This window comes from Sinohyriopsis cumingii, chromosome 18, assembly GCF_028554795.1.
Source record: "Sinohyriopsis cumingii isolate HCF-2022 chromosome 18, ASM2855479v2, whole genome shotgun sequence".
NCBI classification, from domain to species: domain Eukaryota; kingdom Metazoa; phylum Mollusca; class Bivalvia; order Unionida; family Unionidae; genus Sinohyriopsis; species Sinohyriopsis cumingii.
This window is the reverse complement of record NC_142978.1, coordinates 87,449,760-87,468,590: the sequence shown is the minus strand read 5'-3', so window position 1 is coordinate 87,468,590 and position 18,831 is coordinate 87,449,760. Positions and strand designations below refer to the sequence as shown.

The 18,831-nt window shown below is 35.6% G+C and overlaps 1 protein-coding gene and 1 pseudogene across 1 annotated transcript in view; both read right to left on the bottom strand.

Annotated features, from left to right (window-relative positions):
• Window positions 1-18,831, bottom strand: part of LOC149777235 (uncharacterized) — a 58,587-nt gene that overhangs the window by 21,885 nt on the left and 17,871 nt on the right. Inside the window, exons 8-12 of the mRNA XM_089941980.1 lie at window positions 13,017-13,205; window positions 8,339-8,467; window positions 6,192-6,265; window positions 3,109-3,202; window positions 605-666 (exon numbers count right to left, since the gene is read on the bottom strand). Coding sequence (XP_089798106.1) covers window positions 605-666; window positions 3,109-3,202; window positions 6,192-6,265; window positions 8,339-8,467; window positions 13,017-13,205 — 548 coding nt within the window. The remainder of the gene's footprint in view (window positions 1-604; window positions 667-3,108; window positions 3,203-6,191; window positions 6,266-8,338; window positions 8,468-13,016; window positions 13,206-18,831) is intronic.
• LOC149777236 (zinc finger protein 862-like) lies at window positions 14,941-18,079 on the bottom strand (annotated as a pseudogene).

Here is an 18,831-nt window from a genome sequence, read left to right as displayed (position 1 = left end):
GAAAGCAGCAAAGACTGCAACAAATTAAGGATATGTTTTGACTTCCAATTGATTTTATAGAAAGAAACTTGAATTATGCTTTTATTTAATATCAGTATGGTTAGGATTATGTGAGTGTTGGCAAATTTGTATGCGTATTGTGTGATATTCTACAATGCTTAGTTGACCAACTATAATTTTATTGTTGGTGTAATAAATGCTTTAAAACAATCCAGACAATTTAATTGTTTTTATTCAGATTTGAATTTCCAGTCATTTTCTATAGGCTTATATGACAAAACAGTTTATTCTCAATTGGACAATACTGCATTTTTTGGCCCCCCCCCCCCACCTCAAAGTACAATTTTTTAGTCTCAAAAAGAACCCAACACTGTCTGGTAATATGGGAGGTAAATAAAGTTAATTTGTCTTCAACAAGTATGTTTTGCACAATCACGCTAAAGACCTTTCTTGGGTGGACTAATGGGCAGATAGGGCCAAATAAAGACCTTTTTTGGATTGACTAATGGGCAGACAGGGCCAAATAAAGACCTTTCTTGGATGGGCTAATGGGCAGACGGCCAAATAAAGAAGCCTGAAATAATGAGGGCATAAAATATCTCACCTTTATCACTTCTGTTTCAGGTCTGGATGGATATGTAAAGTGTATATCCTGAAACTCTACACCTGAAAATAAATAGGTATCAAATAAAAAATGAATTGTTTTTTTAAAGTTGTTTTTGCTGAGATGAACTCTGAAAGTTTTATTTATAAAATCATACCTCATTATCTAGCAGGTAATTTTATTGATATATCCCTCTGACATTATTGGAATTTATGACAACATTTTATCTTGGGTATTCAATTAAATTTCTATGTAGCAATTATGAAATCTATTCAGTCTGGCAACCCATATGATAGACATAACTACATGTAAACAGAATTCACAGTAATTTGGCCCTTTTGTCTCAACTAAAGTTGTTCTAAAATTTAAGTTTGAAAAGGAGGTGGATTGGTCTGATGGCATTTAGTTCAGTTAAACATGGCTGGTTGAATTAATCCATATTACAGAAAGTATTTTATGTTGATTATCCAATGAAAATTGGGTCTCTTAAAAAGTGGGTTGGACCCTCCTGAATTACGAAACAACCCTCAGTGGTAATCAACAGCACAAGGAAAAGCATTTCAAAGGACCTGAAAGCATAAAATATATATTGCTTACATTAGTTACTTAACAAAAACTTTCAGTTAACAAAATCACTGACGTAAAGAATATACCAACCCCAGCAACACAAATGACTTAAAATGATTGATACATGCAGACTTGTTTTCAGGCCACAGGTGTGTGTTTTGAGGAAACATATATGCAAATTGTTAAGTTGCTTTTTGAGATTCTTCAAAGCAAAATTTAGATTTGCCTTCACTGTGTCTCAACACATGCAACTTCTGTTATAAGAAGGCCATTGCTTCCAAGTTGCACCATGTGAGTTAGGGTGGATAGGCGGATGGGCTTGATAGCACAGATGTAATGCACACACTTTGCATTTCTGTTGTCCCATTTGTGATCTTCTGAAACATGCAGGTAGTGATTCCACACATAAAGTTAGTGGTTTCTTCTATGTTTAAGACCTTGACATGAACAGAAAAAGAGTGAGCAAGTGTGTTACAGGAGGAATTGTCTTTTGCTTTGTAATGAAATATCTCCAAGTCTAAGCAGAATCCATGAAATGTAAGCAAACTAACAAAAACCCTGGCCTTGGCCTGCATGTCAAGTCTGCTGCCACTTAGGTTTGCTAACTATGGCATGTATTTAGCAACAAAAATCTTATAAAACGTTTAACACTATAGTCAACCCAGAGTGTGGATGTATATAAGTCAACCCAGAGTGTGGATGTATATATATGTGTACAGTAAAGTCATTGCTATGTATATGTGTGTATGGATGGGCATACAGACACATATACCTATGCTAAAGTCACTTGTATGTATATGTGTGTGTGTGGATGAGTATATACAAACATATATTGATGCCAAAATCACTGCTGTGCATATATGTGTGTATGGATGGGCATATACAGACACACATATTGATGCCAAGGTCACTGCTATGTAAATATGTGTATGGATAAGCATATACACACACATATTGAAGCCAAAGTTATTGCTATGTATATGTGTGTGGTTGGATGGGCATAGAGACACACATATTGATGCCAAAGTCACTGCTATGTATATGTGTGTGTATGGATGGGCACAGAGACACACATATTGATGTCAAAGTCATTGCTATGTATATATGTGTGTGTATGGATGGGCATAGAGGCACATATATTGATGCCAAAGTCATTTCTATATATATGTGTGTGTATGGATGGGCATAGAGACACACATATTGATGTCAAAGTCATTGCTATGTATATATGTGTGTATGGATGGGCATAGAGGCACATATATTAATGCCAAAGTCATTTCTATATATATGTGTGTGTATGGATGGGCACAGAGACACATATATTGATGCCAAAGTCATTGCTATGTATATGTGTGTGTATGGATGGGAAAATAGACATATATTGATGCCAAAGTCACTTATATGTATATGTGTGTATGGATGGGCATAGAGACACATATATTGATGTCAAAGTCACTGCTATGTAAATATGTGTGTGTGTGTGGGGGGGGGTATGTATGGATGGGCATACAGGCACACATATTGATGCCAGATCTGAAATAGAATTTTGGCCAAAGACAGGACTTTTAGTATGTTCCAAGGAGAGGTATTTATTGTGGAAATTACAGAAAAGCCCAATAATTGATTGACTTTCCAAAGTACAATCCATGCACTATTTTTCACAGGTACCAATTTATGTGGTTTCCATGAGAAAGAACTTTAAAGACCCAAAACAACAACAATGTGTCTATGGGAACAAAATAACTCTTTCCCCATGCCACAAATTAAAGTACCAGCAAAAATATAAATTTTCTAAATCCATGAGGCTTAATACTGATTAAAATAAATTAATTAAAATCATACATTTTTTTCATTTTCCAAAGGTTTCAAAATGATTTTATTGTAATTTAATGGTTTGTGAATTAAGTGGGAAATAAGAAATTCAATAAATTACTCACTGCCATCCAGATGAGGCAATACCATCCCACCCTCATTTGGTACTTCTGGCTGCCGGTCCAGCAAATCAAATATTCTGACGGAAGCCCCAAGAGCCTACAAATTGAGAAATGAATTATTCAATTTTGCAGAATATTCCTGTTTTCGTAATGACCACATTTAACTTTATTTAGCAATACACGTATAACAAAACCAAAGCATAAGATTAGTAGATTTGAAAATTTTGATCAGTAAATAGTGTCATGGAATTGTAAAAATCCCTTTATTTATTATATACATGTATTTGGGTTTCATATTTTGTGTATAACGATACCTGAGGGTGATTTATGTATATTGTACAATATTTTGAAACTGTGAGTTCGGTTCATCCTGTGATGTATGCGCGAAGTGCTTTCGATGAGAAAAACCGATATTCATCAAGCTAACAGACAATGTAGGACTACATCATCTCTGTATAAATACCTCATCGTAGGTCGAAACTGTTACACTACGGAGATGTCTTGTCAATGAGCAGTTTACTTAAGGACTTGCAAATCTTCAGCTGTAGATGTATGTGAGTTATTTATTAATTTATGATGTATATAACAGGTTATAACCATCATACTACCACATTTATTTTTGTATATTTTCTATGTAGCTCTGGCTTGCGTAGTATAATGCAAATATTTTCTATTCTTGTATATGACTTAACAAGAGATCTATACTAGCAATAAAGATGCATTTTATTACGAAATGTTTAGTACCATAGGATTCTTATCGGACACCAGTTGGTTTACTTCTGAACCTGTTTATTGCTTTGTAATGTTGCACCAATAATGAAATTTGTATAGTTTACCATGTATAATGACATTACGTGTTATCATATATGCCCATGTCATTCTTAGTACATGGTGTTAGATTTATTTTCAGCTGATCAGAGTTGACAGAGTACCAGCTGTAGAGCTGACCACAGAAGTTGACCATAGCAGCTATAATGTTGACCATGGCAGCCGTAGATCTGATTGAACAGTGTTATGCTGGTTGAGTAGCAGGTGATTGGGCATTGCTGACTGATTGGTGGGCGCTGATTGCTTGACTGACCAAGGAATTGAATGGTGGTCAGTGACTACCTTTAATGCTGACTGTGTGATTGACCAGTGTGACTGGCTAGTAGCCAAGTATGCTAGTGACAGAGTGTTTTGTGTAACTCCATATATGTAATCTTTTAGCCGTGGGCTAATTTTGGGACTTGTTATACCGAGTGTTTTGGGACTGTAAAGATATTGTGTATGATCTCTGTCCCATCATTTCATCATTTTACTATTTGAGTAAAGTGCATCATTTTTCACTATTTTAGTGAATACATCATTTTACTATATGAGTAAAGTACATCATTCTTTTCATCATGTGAAATTACCGTAAATCATTAACCTTTGTCCTTGTAAGGTCATTTACTTGTATTCACATTTATGTTACATTATTAGGTTCATGCGGATTGTGTTAATTTGTCCAATGACAGGATCTTATACACATAATAATTAATCATAATTCTTTTTTTTTTATTTGAGTCATTCATCAATAAACATTGCATTTGGATCACCATCAAAAGTGTTCTGTTATAAATATGAAATCCATCCGGTTATCTTGTTACAAATACCTTCTAAATCAGTAGAATTTCTAATCAACATCAATGTTAAAACTTTTAAGGCAACTGAAAAAAAAGTGCATTTTCTGTCACAATACACACTTTCTTCATTTTATAATAAACAGCAACAGGAAAGAGAATGGAAATGTTTCAATAATAATTAATATGACTCAGGGTATTGTCAATTAAATAAAAAAGAACAAGTTGTATATTAAAAAGTTCACTGCAAAGATTTTTTAAAAAGTCCACAAACTTTTTACTTTCTTTAATAAGTTTACTGCCTGATGTCCGATCATGGCATTCACAGTCATCATTAAGTTTCAAAGTTAACAGGTTCTCAATAGTTCTCTGATCCAGATCTCCCATATATATTGTCTATATATGTCTGGCAATATTGTTCTCTCCACATACATGTAAAATCCACTATGCATGCAACACACAATTTAAACTTAGGATATTTGCTACTCACCTTCACTGACTTAAATTCTGATCACTGAACTTGGAATGTTTTCTTAGCTGATATAATTTCAACATTGGGAGAAAATGCATATTTCATCATCCTGACATGAATTAACAACAAAACAAGAGCTTCCCTTAAATACTCCTGTTAAACAGTTTTTAGAAAATTCAGAATGCTTATGCAAGTGTTTCTGTTGAAATCATTTTTGGTCAGTCTCTTCTTTTTATTTCCCCTCTGCCAAAAGGTGGACAATTCTTAATAAAAGACTCACAATCCTTAATTAAGCCCATTTGATCTCTTTATTATTTATAGCACCTTAATAAATATCATCCTGCCTTTGGCCTTAAACTCTACAAATTACAACAATAGACAATACACATTACAATGTGTAATCCTAATTAATGGCTATTCTTTATGTATGAAAAATCAGATGTAGTAAATAAATGTAAATATGATAGCAACAAAGAACAAAATCTGTAATCTTGACATTTAAAAATTGTATTATGCATATACTAAAGTTCATATGTATCATTAAATGAGAAACTAAGTTTCTGTTGGACAATGCCAAGCATAAAATAGTGCTATGATTTGTTATATGATTTCATAGGACTGTGACACTAATAAGAAATTTAGGTTCTGTGGAACACCGCATCTCACTTTAACTTTAAACTTAATGCTAATGCTGCCCTTCACACTACCATCCACACTGCCATCCTTTTTGCCATTTTTACTGCCTTCCACACTGCCATCCTTTTTGCCATGCCTTCCACACTGTCATCCTTTTTGCCATTCATACTGCCTTTCACACTGCCATCCTTCTTGCCATGCCTTCATCACTGCCATCCTTATTGCCATTCACACTGCTGTCAACACTGCCATCTGCACTGCTATTCATAATGCCACCCACACTGCAATCCACAGTGACATCTGTTCTGCCATTCAAACAAGAGTATAATACCTATATCTTTATTCCAATCTAAACTGTATGCACAACAACATACCTGCATGAAGTCACCATACAAAGAAGACATAAGGGCAAAGGCCATTGCCACCTGCAGTGTGTACAGCAAGAAGGCTAGAAAGGAAAATTGGAATGATAAATCCTGATGCCAAACTATTATGCTGTAAAATATCTACCTATATGATCTGAAGGACATTCCAAAAATGACATTGCAAGAATTTGGATGCACATAGTCACATGGTCACAAGTTGGGACAATATGGGGTTATGACTCATAGTCACATGGTCACAAGTGGGACAATATGGGGTTATGACTCATTAGTTTTTGAATTACCTGACTTATTGTTTCACTCTGGATGAAGCCCATGACTGTCCCTGTAGTTTGTTGGACGTAATTAACACAAAAGACATGGGCTGGTTTCAACAAGACTGGAAATCAATAATGATACCACCCTTACATGTTGTCATCACAGGGTTAACATAATAACACAAGTTTAACGATGTCCTGCCCAGCAGTTCAGCAAATGTTACAACTGACAGACGGACTGATGGATAAATGGACTGATGGACAAAGACATTGATGCAAGTAGGATATCATGATATCTCTGATGTATTTTTAAAATTCATGGCATACAAATATCATTATTTTTCAGAAATAAATTAAAAACTCTTCCAAATCATCTATCTACTATCCACCTAACTATCTGGCATAATGATTTATAACTACTAAGCATTGTGTGAGACAGTTGAGATAGACTGAATTGCATCCATCTCTGGTCTCTTCCAAACCACTTTGTTTGCTAGACTGCCTCTTTCACATCAATTTGTTTGCTAAACTGTCCTCTTTCACATTACTTTGTTTGCTAAACTGTCTTCTTTCACATCGCTTTGCTAAACTGTCCTCTTTCACATCACTTTGTTTGCTAAAGTGTCCTCTTTCACATCACTTTGTTTGCTAAACTGTCCTCTTTCACATCACTTTGTTTGCTAAAGTGCTCTTTCACATCACTTTGCTAAACTGTTCTTTCACATCACTTTTTTTGCTAAAGTGTCCTCTTTCACATCCCTTTGTTTGCTAAACTGTCCTCTTTCACATCATTTTGTTTGCTAAACTGTCCTCTTTCACACCACTTTGTTGCTAGACTGCCTCTTTCACTAGACTGCCTCTTTCACATCACTTTATTTGCTAGACTTTCCTTTTCCACATCACTTTGTTTGCTAGACTACCTCTTTCACATCACTTTGTTTGCTAAACTGTCCTCTTTCACATCACTTTGTTTGCTAAACTGTCCTCTTTCACATCACTTTGTTTGCTAAACTGTCCTCTTTCACATCACTTTGTTTGCTAAACTGTCCTCTTTCACATCAGTTTGCTTGCTAGACTACCTCATCAACATAACTATGTCTGCAAGACTGCCTCTTTCACATCACATTACTTTGTTTGCTGTATTCCCTCTTCCACATTTATTTGCTAGATTGTCCTTCTTCACATCACTTTGTTTGCTGTACTCCATCTCTCACATCACTTTATTTGCTAGACTGACTCTTTCACATCAGTTTGTTAGTTAGACTGCTTCTTTCAAATCACTTTCTTTGCTAGACTACCTCATCAACATCACTTTGTCTGCTAGAATGCCTCTTTCACATCATTTTGTTTTCAAGTCTGTTCACTTTCACATCACTTTGTTCTCTTGACTATCCTCTTCCACATGACATTGTCTGCTATACTGTCCTCTTTCACATCACACTGTTTTCAAGACTGTTCTCTTCCACATGAGTTTGTTTGCTAGAATGACCCTTTCACATCACTTTGTTTGCTAGACTGCCTGTTTCACATCATTTTGGTTTGTACACTGTCCTCCTTCACATCGCATTGTTTTCTAGACAGTCCTCTTTCACATTGCTCTAGGGAGCTGCATTAGCTGAACAGTCTCAGACTCATAATCCATGAATCTGTGGTTCAATATCCAATCTGGCTAACCCAGACTGGCTGCCTCAGTGTGTCTTTGGGAAAGGCACTTCACATCCATTTCCTTGCAATTATGTAGCCAATATGGTGCTAAAAGCACTATTAAAACTAACAAAATCCCCACTATTTCCTGATTTAAAGAACACAAACATACAATTACAAATATATGATAAATAATTCACATACTGCCCCCACCCCCATGATAATCTTAATCCTTACCTGTAAGAACACCTGGGGTTACACCTTTTGTAGGATCATGACTGTTTTCATACACCAGTTTCCCTCCATACCATAGAACTAAGGCAACAGCCCCATATGCAAGAAGACCAACTCCACCCTCAAATAAACCTAAAACAGTGAAGAATGTCAAGACTGAAATGTAATCACGCATTTATTCCCTACATTTTATGACATTCAGCTTTAATTTATATAACTTTTACTGACTGAAATACATGAATGCAAATAAATAGGAGACTCTATTCCACTCTGTATGGTTTCACAAATGAGATTTATGCAAATCTAAAACTTCCTATCGTTTAACATTATTATATACCCAGTTTGGTCTTCCATTGCAAATGCATTGCATGGGATGATGAATTCAATATCCAACTGGATGTTGACTTATTGGATATGTTCAGCACATGTAGGACTGAATAACCCAGATGCTTCAAAAAGCAATGTTACAGCATGCCTATCATGAAAAACCAGTATGCAACAAGACACTGATGCTCAACAGCTGGAAGAGAATTTCCAGGAATTCAAGATAAGAACATTTCTTTTTAAGTGCTGAGTGCTGAAATCATCTCAGGTTTCTTTAGCGATAAGATTTTCAAATTGGCCACTGTAGCAGCCATATTGGATGTTTAGATTGGCACCAATTTCATTCTGGACAAACTAGACACCATTAGAAGACTTTTGTTGAAAACCCCATGTGAAAACATCCTTCCAATCCAGAGAATTAGTAACAAGATTTTAATATGTTCAATGTGGCAGATTGCCACCTAATTTCATTTAGTACAAATAATGACATCTTCTGGTGAAAACCCCATGTTCTCATGTCTTTCCATTAAGGAGAAGAAGTGATAAGATATTCAAGAAGGCCACTGTAGTGGCCATACATGATATCAGATCAGCACATTTTGTTTATTTTTAGACCAACTAGACAATATAAGAAGTCTTCCAGTGAAAAACAGATGCTGATATGACTTTTCATTCAGGATGAGTAAGCAATGACAAGATTTTGAAGGTGGCTGCTGTGGTGGCTATATTGGATGTCAGATTGGGACCAACTAGACATCATAAGAAGTCTTTTAGTAAACCCCCATGCTGATTTGACCATCCAGTCATGAGAAGTAGCAGTAACAAGAGTTTTTAGATGGCCACTGTGGCTGCAATATCATCTGTCCCAGCAAAGCCATTTTCATTTGCAAACAACTAGACATCATAAGACGTTTTCTGGTGCATATCCCATGTTCATTACTTTTCCTTCAGAAAAGTAGCAATAACAAGATTTTCAAGAGGACTTCTGTGGCATTCATACTGGGCATCAGATTCTCAACAAGATTTTCAAGAGGGCTTCTGTGGCATTCATATTGGGCATTATATTCTCAACAAGTTTTTCAAGAGGGCTTCTGTGGCATTCATACTGGGCATCAGATTTTCATTGCTTTTATTTAATACCAACAAAGAACAGTAAAGCAAAAATTAATGCCAAGCCAAACTAACTATGTATTTCTGCACAATTCAGTCCTAAATGTAATTACAAAAAGATTTTTTCGAAAATATTAAACAAAATTAATTATTTAATAAATGGTGTTATGTAGTAAAAATTACATTGTTTGTACCATTGGATATTGTAGTCTTGCCTGTCCACGGAGTTTGCAAGTTTGCCTCATTGTACTTTGGACTCTATTACAATATCCATTAGTGTAATTACTATAATGTACAGTGCCTAATCAGCTTCAAACGATAAAGGTCCAGATCATCAGTTTTCAATACACTGACAGACTACAGTCTAAGCTGTCTGTTCAACTACAAATGCATGTACCAATGCACTATGTGACAGACTACAGTTTAAGCAGTCTATTTTAACTGTGAATGCATGTGAATAGTACAGATCCCACTGTACTGATGCACTATGTCAGAGACTACAGTCAAAGCTGTTTGTTTTTGCTATGAATGCAAGTCATTATAACAGATCCCACTGTTCAGATGAACTACATGATAGACTACAGCCTAAGCTGTTTTAACTATGAATGCAGGTAAACAGGACAGATCCCACTGTACTGATGTGCTATGTGAGAATACAGTCTAAGCTGTCTGTTTTATCTGTGAATGAAGGTCAATAGGACAGATCCCACTATACTGTTGCACAGACTACAGCACACCTGCCATAACATGCCATGTCACATGACAATCACTACTTTGGACTCCTAAACCCTCCAACATGGTTGTGTTTCGAAAAACAAAAGATTTTCAGGAATCTTAGCCACAAAGTTATGTCAACAACAAAAATCCCAATACTTCTTGACCACCACAATATATGCCTGTAATATGTAGGCTAGTATGTATGAACAGTAACCAGTCCTGCTCAAAGCTCAGCTAAACCTACCATCGGAGCATGTAGATGATTTAGGGCAATTAAAAGGTAATGTGGTCAGAAATAAACAACTGCCATTTAGAGATTACTTAATTTGCAGACAATAGCTAGGATAATGTGTCATATCAAATTCTGCTGTGGGTGAGTCTATTAAACTAATTTCATAGGTAAGGTACATAAAGTGGTACAATCCAATTCATCTGAAGTTATCTTTAGACAGCAAAGAGATGTAGTGAAGAACACTATGTTATTACACATTACTGCATTGAATGAGAATGTTGAAGCCGACTTTAATAAAGTTTGTTATCAGTGGCAACATTTCTTTGAAGTCAGAAGTTTCCTCAATATAAAAAATGCAAAATCATGATTATTTCAGTTGTCAAACTTGTTTTTAAGTGTGATTTAATTTTGAAGAGTGTGATTCAGGAAGCAACAGGCTATCAGAAAACCCCAGCAAAAAATAAATTTAAAAACTGCAGGTTGACAGAGCAGCATGAGGGAACATTTAACTTTTTGTACCTACTGCAAAAACAACATATTGACATAAATGTACTATGTCCATCGAAATAGAAGCACCACCTCAATGTAGCATATTTGACATGATGAATTGAACATTCATATTAGTTCTCTTTATTATTACTTACTATCTTAATCTTTTTACAATGATCACTAATCATTGACACACACTCATCAGGATGATTTTAGTCATGAAATAGATTGACTGAAAGACAATAATATATATGTGCACGAATTGATTTCTGTTGATAAATCATTAACATCCAAACTAGGCAGAGACATTTAGTACTGCTGTATTACCTGTAAAGACCCCATTAAACTTTAAATATTATGCTCTCCTCTTTCCCCAATGAAACTGTCAGTCACAAATGCTTATTTTTCTACAGAGCCGAACATGCATATCTCATTGTCAAAATGTTGTTGTTGTTATGGGGTTTAACGCCATTTTTCAGCAGATGATAGGCTATGCATGGTGGCCAGTATTAATGGTGGAGGAAGAACCTGGGAAAACCCCGAGAAGAACCACCGACACTTGAGAAGCTACTGGCAAGCTTTCTCACATACCCACATTGGCCAAATCCTAGACTCGAACCCATGCAGACAGAGGTGAGATGGCAGTGATCCGTAATGGAGAGCGCTTTAGACCACTTGGGGCCCCCATGGTCAAAATGCATTAGATACTGTTCTGATAATGCTAACATTATGGTCATCATGAACAATTCACTTCTGATCATAATTCACTCAGAGAATCCAGCATCAAAGTTTAAACAACACTACCATCTTGTCTCTAGTGGGTGTAGTGATGAAAACTTATGACACTTGCGTTACCTTCAAATCCCTTATTGAACTATTGAGAGTAGTAAAGACTGCATCAAATTAAGCATATGTTTTGCCATCAGATGGATTTTAATGATAGAAACATGATGTATGTTTTTATTTAATGTCAGCATGGTTGTGATTATGTGAATGTTTGTACATAAGTATGACATTGGCATTTGACAATGCTAAGTCTATAAGTGTTAAGTCTGTAAGTGTATTAAATGCTCCAAAGAAAACAGACAAGTCAATTTCTTTTATTCAGATTTGAATTTCCAATCATTTTACAGGCTTATATGAAAAGAGAGCATATTCTCAATTGGATGAAATCATTTTTTTGGGGGGGGTCATGCACTCTGACCACTCTCGGACCTCAAAACAAATTTTGTAGTCTCAGACGCCCACCAACTAAACACTGTCTATGGTATGCCACAGTCTAAGCTATTTGTTTTAACTATGAAGTACTATGTGACAGCTGATCCAGATCCACACTATGTACAGTTAAGCACAGCCTAATTTGGGGAATCCTTTGAAATTTAAGGAATGCTGATTGGTTCATCATTACCAATCCATAATTGATTTTAATTGCTTGCTGATATCTTCTGTATGTTTTATACACAATGTCATGTTTACAAACAAGGTAATGGTCAAGTTGCCTTTATCCCAAAAAATTAAATCTATCACCACCACATTTGTCCCCTGCCATGTTGTTGGTTCTTGGGTTGTACTAAACAACAAAGTTAATATTAACTGGAGACTGAATTTTTGAATTTTAGATTTTTTACTTTGCCTGAAAGATTTCATCTGAAAAAGTCAAACATTTTGGACAAAAACAGAAATCTGTAAGGATATTCCATTAGGGAAAATCATAACACTAGGATTGGTTGATCAACATTTCTGACCAATCTTTGATTATTATGATTAATTATCATAAAAAAAAGAATAACTATAGCATACAGGTCTAACCTAGAGCTACTGAGAGCTTCTTTCCAACCAGATAGCTTTTCTCTATGTCATTGCCATACGAATTTGATGCTTTCACTTCTCCTGAAAACGTGCGAACAGTTCGAACACTAGAAATGCTTTCCTCAGCTGTTGTCCCCGCATCACCCAGACGGTCCTGAAAATCCTGGCGTAGTTTCTTGACAAACTTACCTGGAAAACAGTAGTAACTGCAATGTAAAATGTATGTGAATATGGAAAATAATCTAAGCAAACAAAAGTAGCAGAAATTTTCTTTACCTGGACCTTTTTAAAATTAATGACCTCAAATGAATTTCAGAACAAACAAGACTGATGTTAAAACTTTCTAAAATTCTGTCTTATTAGATATATTGGTTTAACAGTAACAAAATGTGAAATGGCAGTTTTTTACCAGGGTCATAACTACAGCACATGCATTGGACATTTAGTTAAACCAATGCTTCTGTGGTGGAAATGAAACCATCTATGCTTCTGTCTGTTGGATGGCTTCAGTTTAATTGCCCCAATCCAAACGATGCAGCAATAAAATTTTGTAATGGTGGGCATCCACTACATCACATGGAAGATACCTATAAGCTACAGTAGATAGTACACAATGCCTTTTAAATGTTCTAAGATCTGCCCATTAAAAATCATTAACATATATGTTCTGCAAGAGATGAAAGATAAATTACTGAGCAAAGAATCCCATCATATTTAGGTGCTTCACAAAAAAGGGTCAAATTTAATGCAGCTAGAGCGAATATAGTAACCATTGTTTAAAGTTAGTTTTGGACATATTATGCAAATTAAAGGGAAAACATGACATATTAATAATCAGGACAAGAAATACTTTTATGAAATATCATTTATTGAAGGAAGCATAGGATACATAGCAGTATCTACATTTCTGCATGTGTGAGTGCTTGCAGGTAGACGTACTTGATAAATAGGGATTTATGCTGTAATTAGGCAATATTTCTGATGTACAGTCATGAGCAAATGTTGGGGAATATTCAAGAAATTTCAAACATTTTATTTTTTTCAAAGTAAAGAACATCTACCTATGCATATGTGAAGCTATATCATTGATCAATGCAACAAGCAATGTTAATACTGTAGTTTATACAGGTAAACTCATGCCACACACAGCTGAGTTCATGGTGTCAGAGTCTTCCATCTGTTTCATTAGTGTGTGTGTGTGTAATTAGGATTTTTAATGTAGATTTAACAATTTTTCATTCATATCGCTACGATGTCTGCAGTGTGGCAGTATATAGTGATGTCTAGCACTGGGGCATCATGCCGCAGATATCTAGCATGATGTCCCACCATGTCACATTATCCTGGCATCAGGCTGACCAGTCTTAACACTAACCTATTAATGCTGAGCACCTAGTGAGGCAGCTGTCAGAACCATTTTTGTAAGTCTTTGGTATGACTTGGCCAGGGATCGAACCCACAACCTCTGGCTTCCGAGGCGGATGCTCTAACCACTAGGCCACCAGAGTTCTTTAGTATGCCGACTCATGAAGCAAATACAATAAAATCAGCAAAAGGTGGCATAAAACTCACTAACACTGTAATAAAATCTATAATTGAGTTCCAGGATTGCATCTAGGATTTACTAAATGTGGGTACTTGCCCCCACTGAATCTGAAAAAAAAAGGGGGGGGGGGCCAACGTAGCTATAAGGGGGGGTCCTTCCAGTATGGTGTAAAAATAATCTCAATGTATTCAAAATGAGCACATATTTTCCTTTCATGGATGAGAAAAAATAATTTTTAAGTAAAAGTCCAATGCTCAAAATGAATTAGGGAAAGTAGATATACAGTTTCTATAACAGTTAACTCTTAACTGAAACATATATACACCTGCATCCAGACTGACTCTAATTGTGACTGCATTATTCTGCAAACGTTGATCACTATTTTCTAAATAGCCTCCTGTCCTTCCTCATCCTTCACTCTATCAATGCCTTGTTGAAGTTGAGGTCTCTCAGAGAAGGTCCTTCAATTGAAATCATCATGAGCCTGTTGAGAACCCTTTCTTCTAGATGGCTTCTTCCTGCAGTTTTGGTTTGATTTTGATTGCTGAATCCTCTCTCACAGTCAGAGGTTTGGTATGGCATAACCATGGCCACTGATGTTAATTGAAGAAGAGTTGGAAATGTATCTGTATGATGCTGATGTACTATCTGCCAGAGTCTGCACATTTTGTCCCTAGGGTATATTTCTCTTTTAATAATAGTCTTGGCAAGAGACCATTCTGTCAAAACATGTTTTGGGTCACATAAAATGGGACTGATAATTTCTTTTGATTTTCTTCTCCTGACCAAAATGATCACAGAGAATTTTTATCTGGTCATAACCATACATTTCTTGTTCTTCAGATATGATATGTGTGGTTATGAAGACCAAGAACCTCAAATGCTGTTGCAATCTGTGTGCTGTTCTTTGGAAATCTTGCAGCCATCTCCACCTGCAAATTTGTAACAAACTCATGGTGAAGGTTAGACACATCATCTGAAACTTTTTCAATGTGCTCCTGTGTAACTTGAGTTCAACACCATTGTAAATGATTTTAGTTTTGTTGCGGAGTCCATCCTTAGATGATTTCAATTTTTCAGACATACAGGTCTGGAAATAGGATTTTCCCATGTCTGCCTTCTGAAAGGTAGAATTCAAAATATCAAGTGCTGGTGACACAGCTCCAAGTCAGATTTATGTAACTGCATATTTAGCTGTGCTAAGTGAGGTATGATATCCATCATAATATTCATGCATGCCACAAATCTGTAGTCTATGAGTTTATTCAACAAGTCTTGACACTCTTTTGTCTTGTTATTCTTTTTGAAATAATTCACGAGAGCCCCCCCCCGCTGTGAAAAACTGCATATAGTGCATCATAAAATACCAGCCATCTAACTGCATGCACCTCTCTGACTTTCAGTTGAGGACTGTCCAGAATGTTCTAGATTTCCTTCAATTCAGCTGTTCTGTTGGCAGATTTATTAAAAAAATAGTACCAGTCATTAACTGTGCCTTCAAAGGTTTCCTTTAGGTACAGACTGTTTTTCGATGCGTGAGAGGTACACAAATTCAATCTATGAGCCATATAATGAATGCTGATAAACTGAGAGCCTTTTATCCTTGAACCGTGTTGCTACACTACTTTTGCGACCTGTCATCACTGATGCCCCATCACTGCCAAAACAAACAGCTTTTTCAAGAGAAATCTCCTTCTTTTCCAAGAACTGGACAACTTCTTTGAAAATAAATTCAGCAGTGTGTGACTGGCCTTCCACTGACACATTACCAAGAAAATGAGTTGTAGAAACAAAGATGGTTGGTTCAATGATTCTGGTATAAATGATCAGCTTCTTGGTAATTGAAATGTCTGTACTCTCATCAATTAAGATGCTAATACATGGACTACATCATACTTTCTGCATTAACCCAGATACTATCACTGTTGCTACGCAATCCTTGAAAAAAATAAAGCTTGATGATAAATCAAAGTATAAAAGTATTTTATTATTATTATTATTATTATTATTATTAAAGTATTTGAGAAATGTAAAACAAATATATTTAAAAAAACACAAAGTAAAATGACCAAAATCAAATGCAAATTGTGCAAGAACCTTAACCTAAGACCATGGAGTGTCTAAAGATGTTGTGTCGTGATGATTTGGTCCTAGTTTTAAGAAATCCCATCAAGGTGTTTAAATGCTAAAATAATATGGCACTACAGTCTCTCTCTATCTCTGTTAATTAAAGTTATTCAATTATAGTAATGAAGTGATTATACCTGTCTGTATACGATGATTTTAAAAAACAAAAAACATTGGTATTATATACATCATTGATGGGTACCTACATATGCACAGTTGTGATATAAGCAGATCAGGGTCAATGTCATTATTTGCTGCAATGATCATTAGAGTAAACAATAATAACAATAACTTATTGCTAAAGCATTATATAAGTTTCAAGCAGTGGGATTTGTCTGACTACTGTATGATATCACAATGTTGACAGCAACTCCTTACATGCTAAGGAAATTATTCAAACAACAGCAACTTTATTATCATTTCAATCACATGAAAACCTGTTACAGTGATAATGAAATGTGACCTGTCTAGACAGGAAAGAATTTCATGACAAAAGAAACAAGTACTAATAATCCAGATTGATTAAAAAAGAAAAACGTTATTCACCATTAAACGTTGACAGGAAGTTATGACAGCAAACTACTGAATGCAGTCTCATTGGCCGATCATGATGCTTGGTGCTAATTTTAGTAACACAGGGATTCCTCAAGATATGCACTGATCACGTTTTGGTTGCTTGTTAGCATACACCACTTTTCCATCTAAATTTCAATAGAAAACATGTAAATAAAATAAAAGAACTTACCTGAAATTGCTCTACAGAAGCCCTTGATGAATATGTTGTGTTTCCTCCTACTCTCATGTTGCCAACACCAACACCCAGAAAGTCAACAAAATCCAACCGTGAGCCATATTTTAGAGAAGCAACATTCTCCTTCGCCAAGTAATAGGCAACTGACATAGCATGAATAACTGATTCAGATTTCTTGCTGATAGCTGCCATGCATGTAGTTTTAAGATTTTCATTTAGTTTCAAATCCTGAATCACCTGTTTGTGAGCTGGCAATTCAACATGTCTGTCAAAGGTTGATGTTTTGAAATTAGCATTTCCAAGTGTGAAAAAAAAAATGTTGACAGTTTTTACACACCATCTGCAAAGTCTCTCATTGTTTTCATCAATTTCCAGCCATGGTCTATTTTGTTTCTGGTTTGAATTGAAAGAGTACGTTTTTTTCTTGGTGTTAGATGGACCCTTAGTTTCACTGCTGCCATCTTTAAGCACATCATCACTAGCATCGTCTGATACGGGATTAGTCTGAGGAAGTGTTTGTTCACTGTCATTGTGCATACATGTATTAACAAAATTTTCTGCACCCTGAATGCTATTAGAAGTGTTACTGCTAAAATATTGAAAAAGTGCCAGAGCTTTAACTGATTTGCCATTTAACATGTTGTCGCTAAGCCAGCCTCTGTATCAAACATGCTCTTCTGACCTTTCTTATTAACCAATCAGAATTGAGCACTTGACACACAGAAATACGTCACATATTTACAACTATACAAGTACAACATATTCGCTGAGAGTGACAACTGGGAATTTTACAGCCAAAAGAATAATAAAAAAACACATTCTTCACAGAAAATGTGCACAATTCTGATTTTTTGTGCAATTTTGCCCACATAAAATTAAAAATCTTGCAGGAAATCTAAATTTTAGGGGGATTTGCACAATCGTGCATCCTAGATGCAACCCTGGAGTTCCACTAGATAAATGGATATCCACCATACTTGGTGAACATCCATTACTTGTAATGGAGGCTTAATCCTTTGCCCTCTCCATTTATGTCCACTGTATTAAGTAGACAATGTGAAATGCATGATGCATGTATTGTATGTGGGTTATCCATGGAAATGCATAATGCACTCATCCGATCAAGGTTCAAGGAAAATTTTACTGAAATCTGATGATGAGGAATCAGTATTAAAAGCCTAAATATAAAATTACAGAATCACAAATTTGAACAAAGCCTTAAGTGGATAATGATCAGAAATGATATGTTCAGTTACATATAAATCTTGAAGGAAATGGTAATAATATGTCATTAGTCATCGTTGAAATTAGTAAATCTGCAACACAGAGTATCAAACAACCAGGCCTAAATTACAGGTAAGTGGTATTACCAGTATCCTTCAGTAAATGCC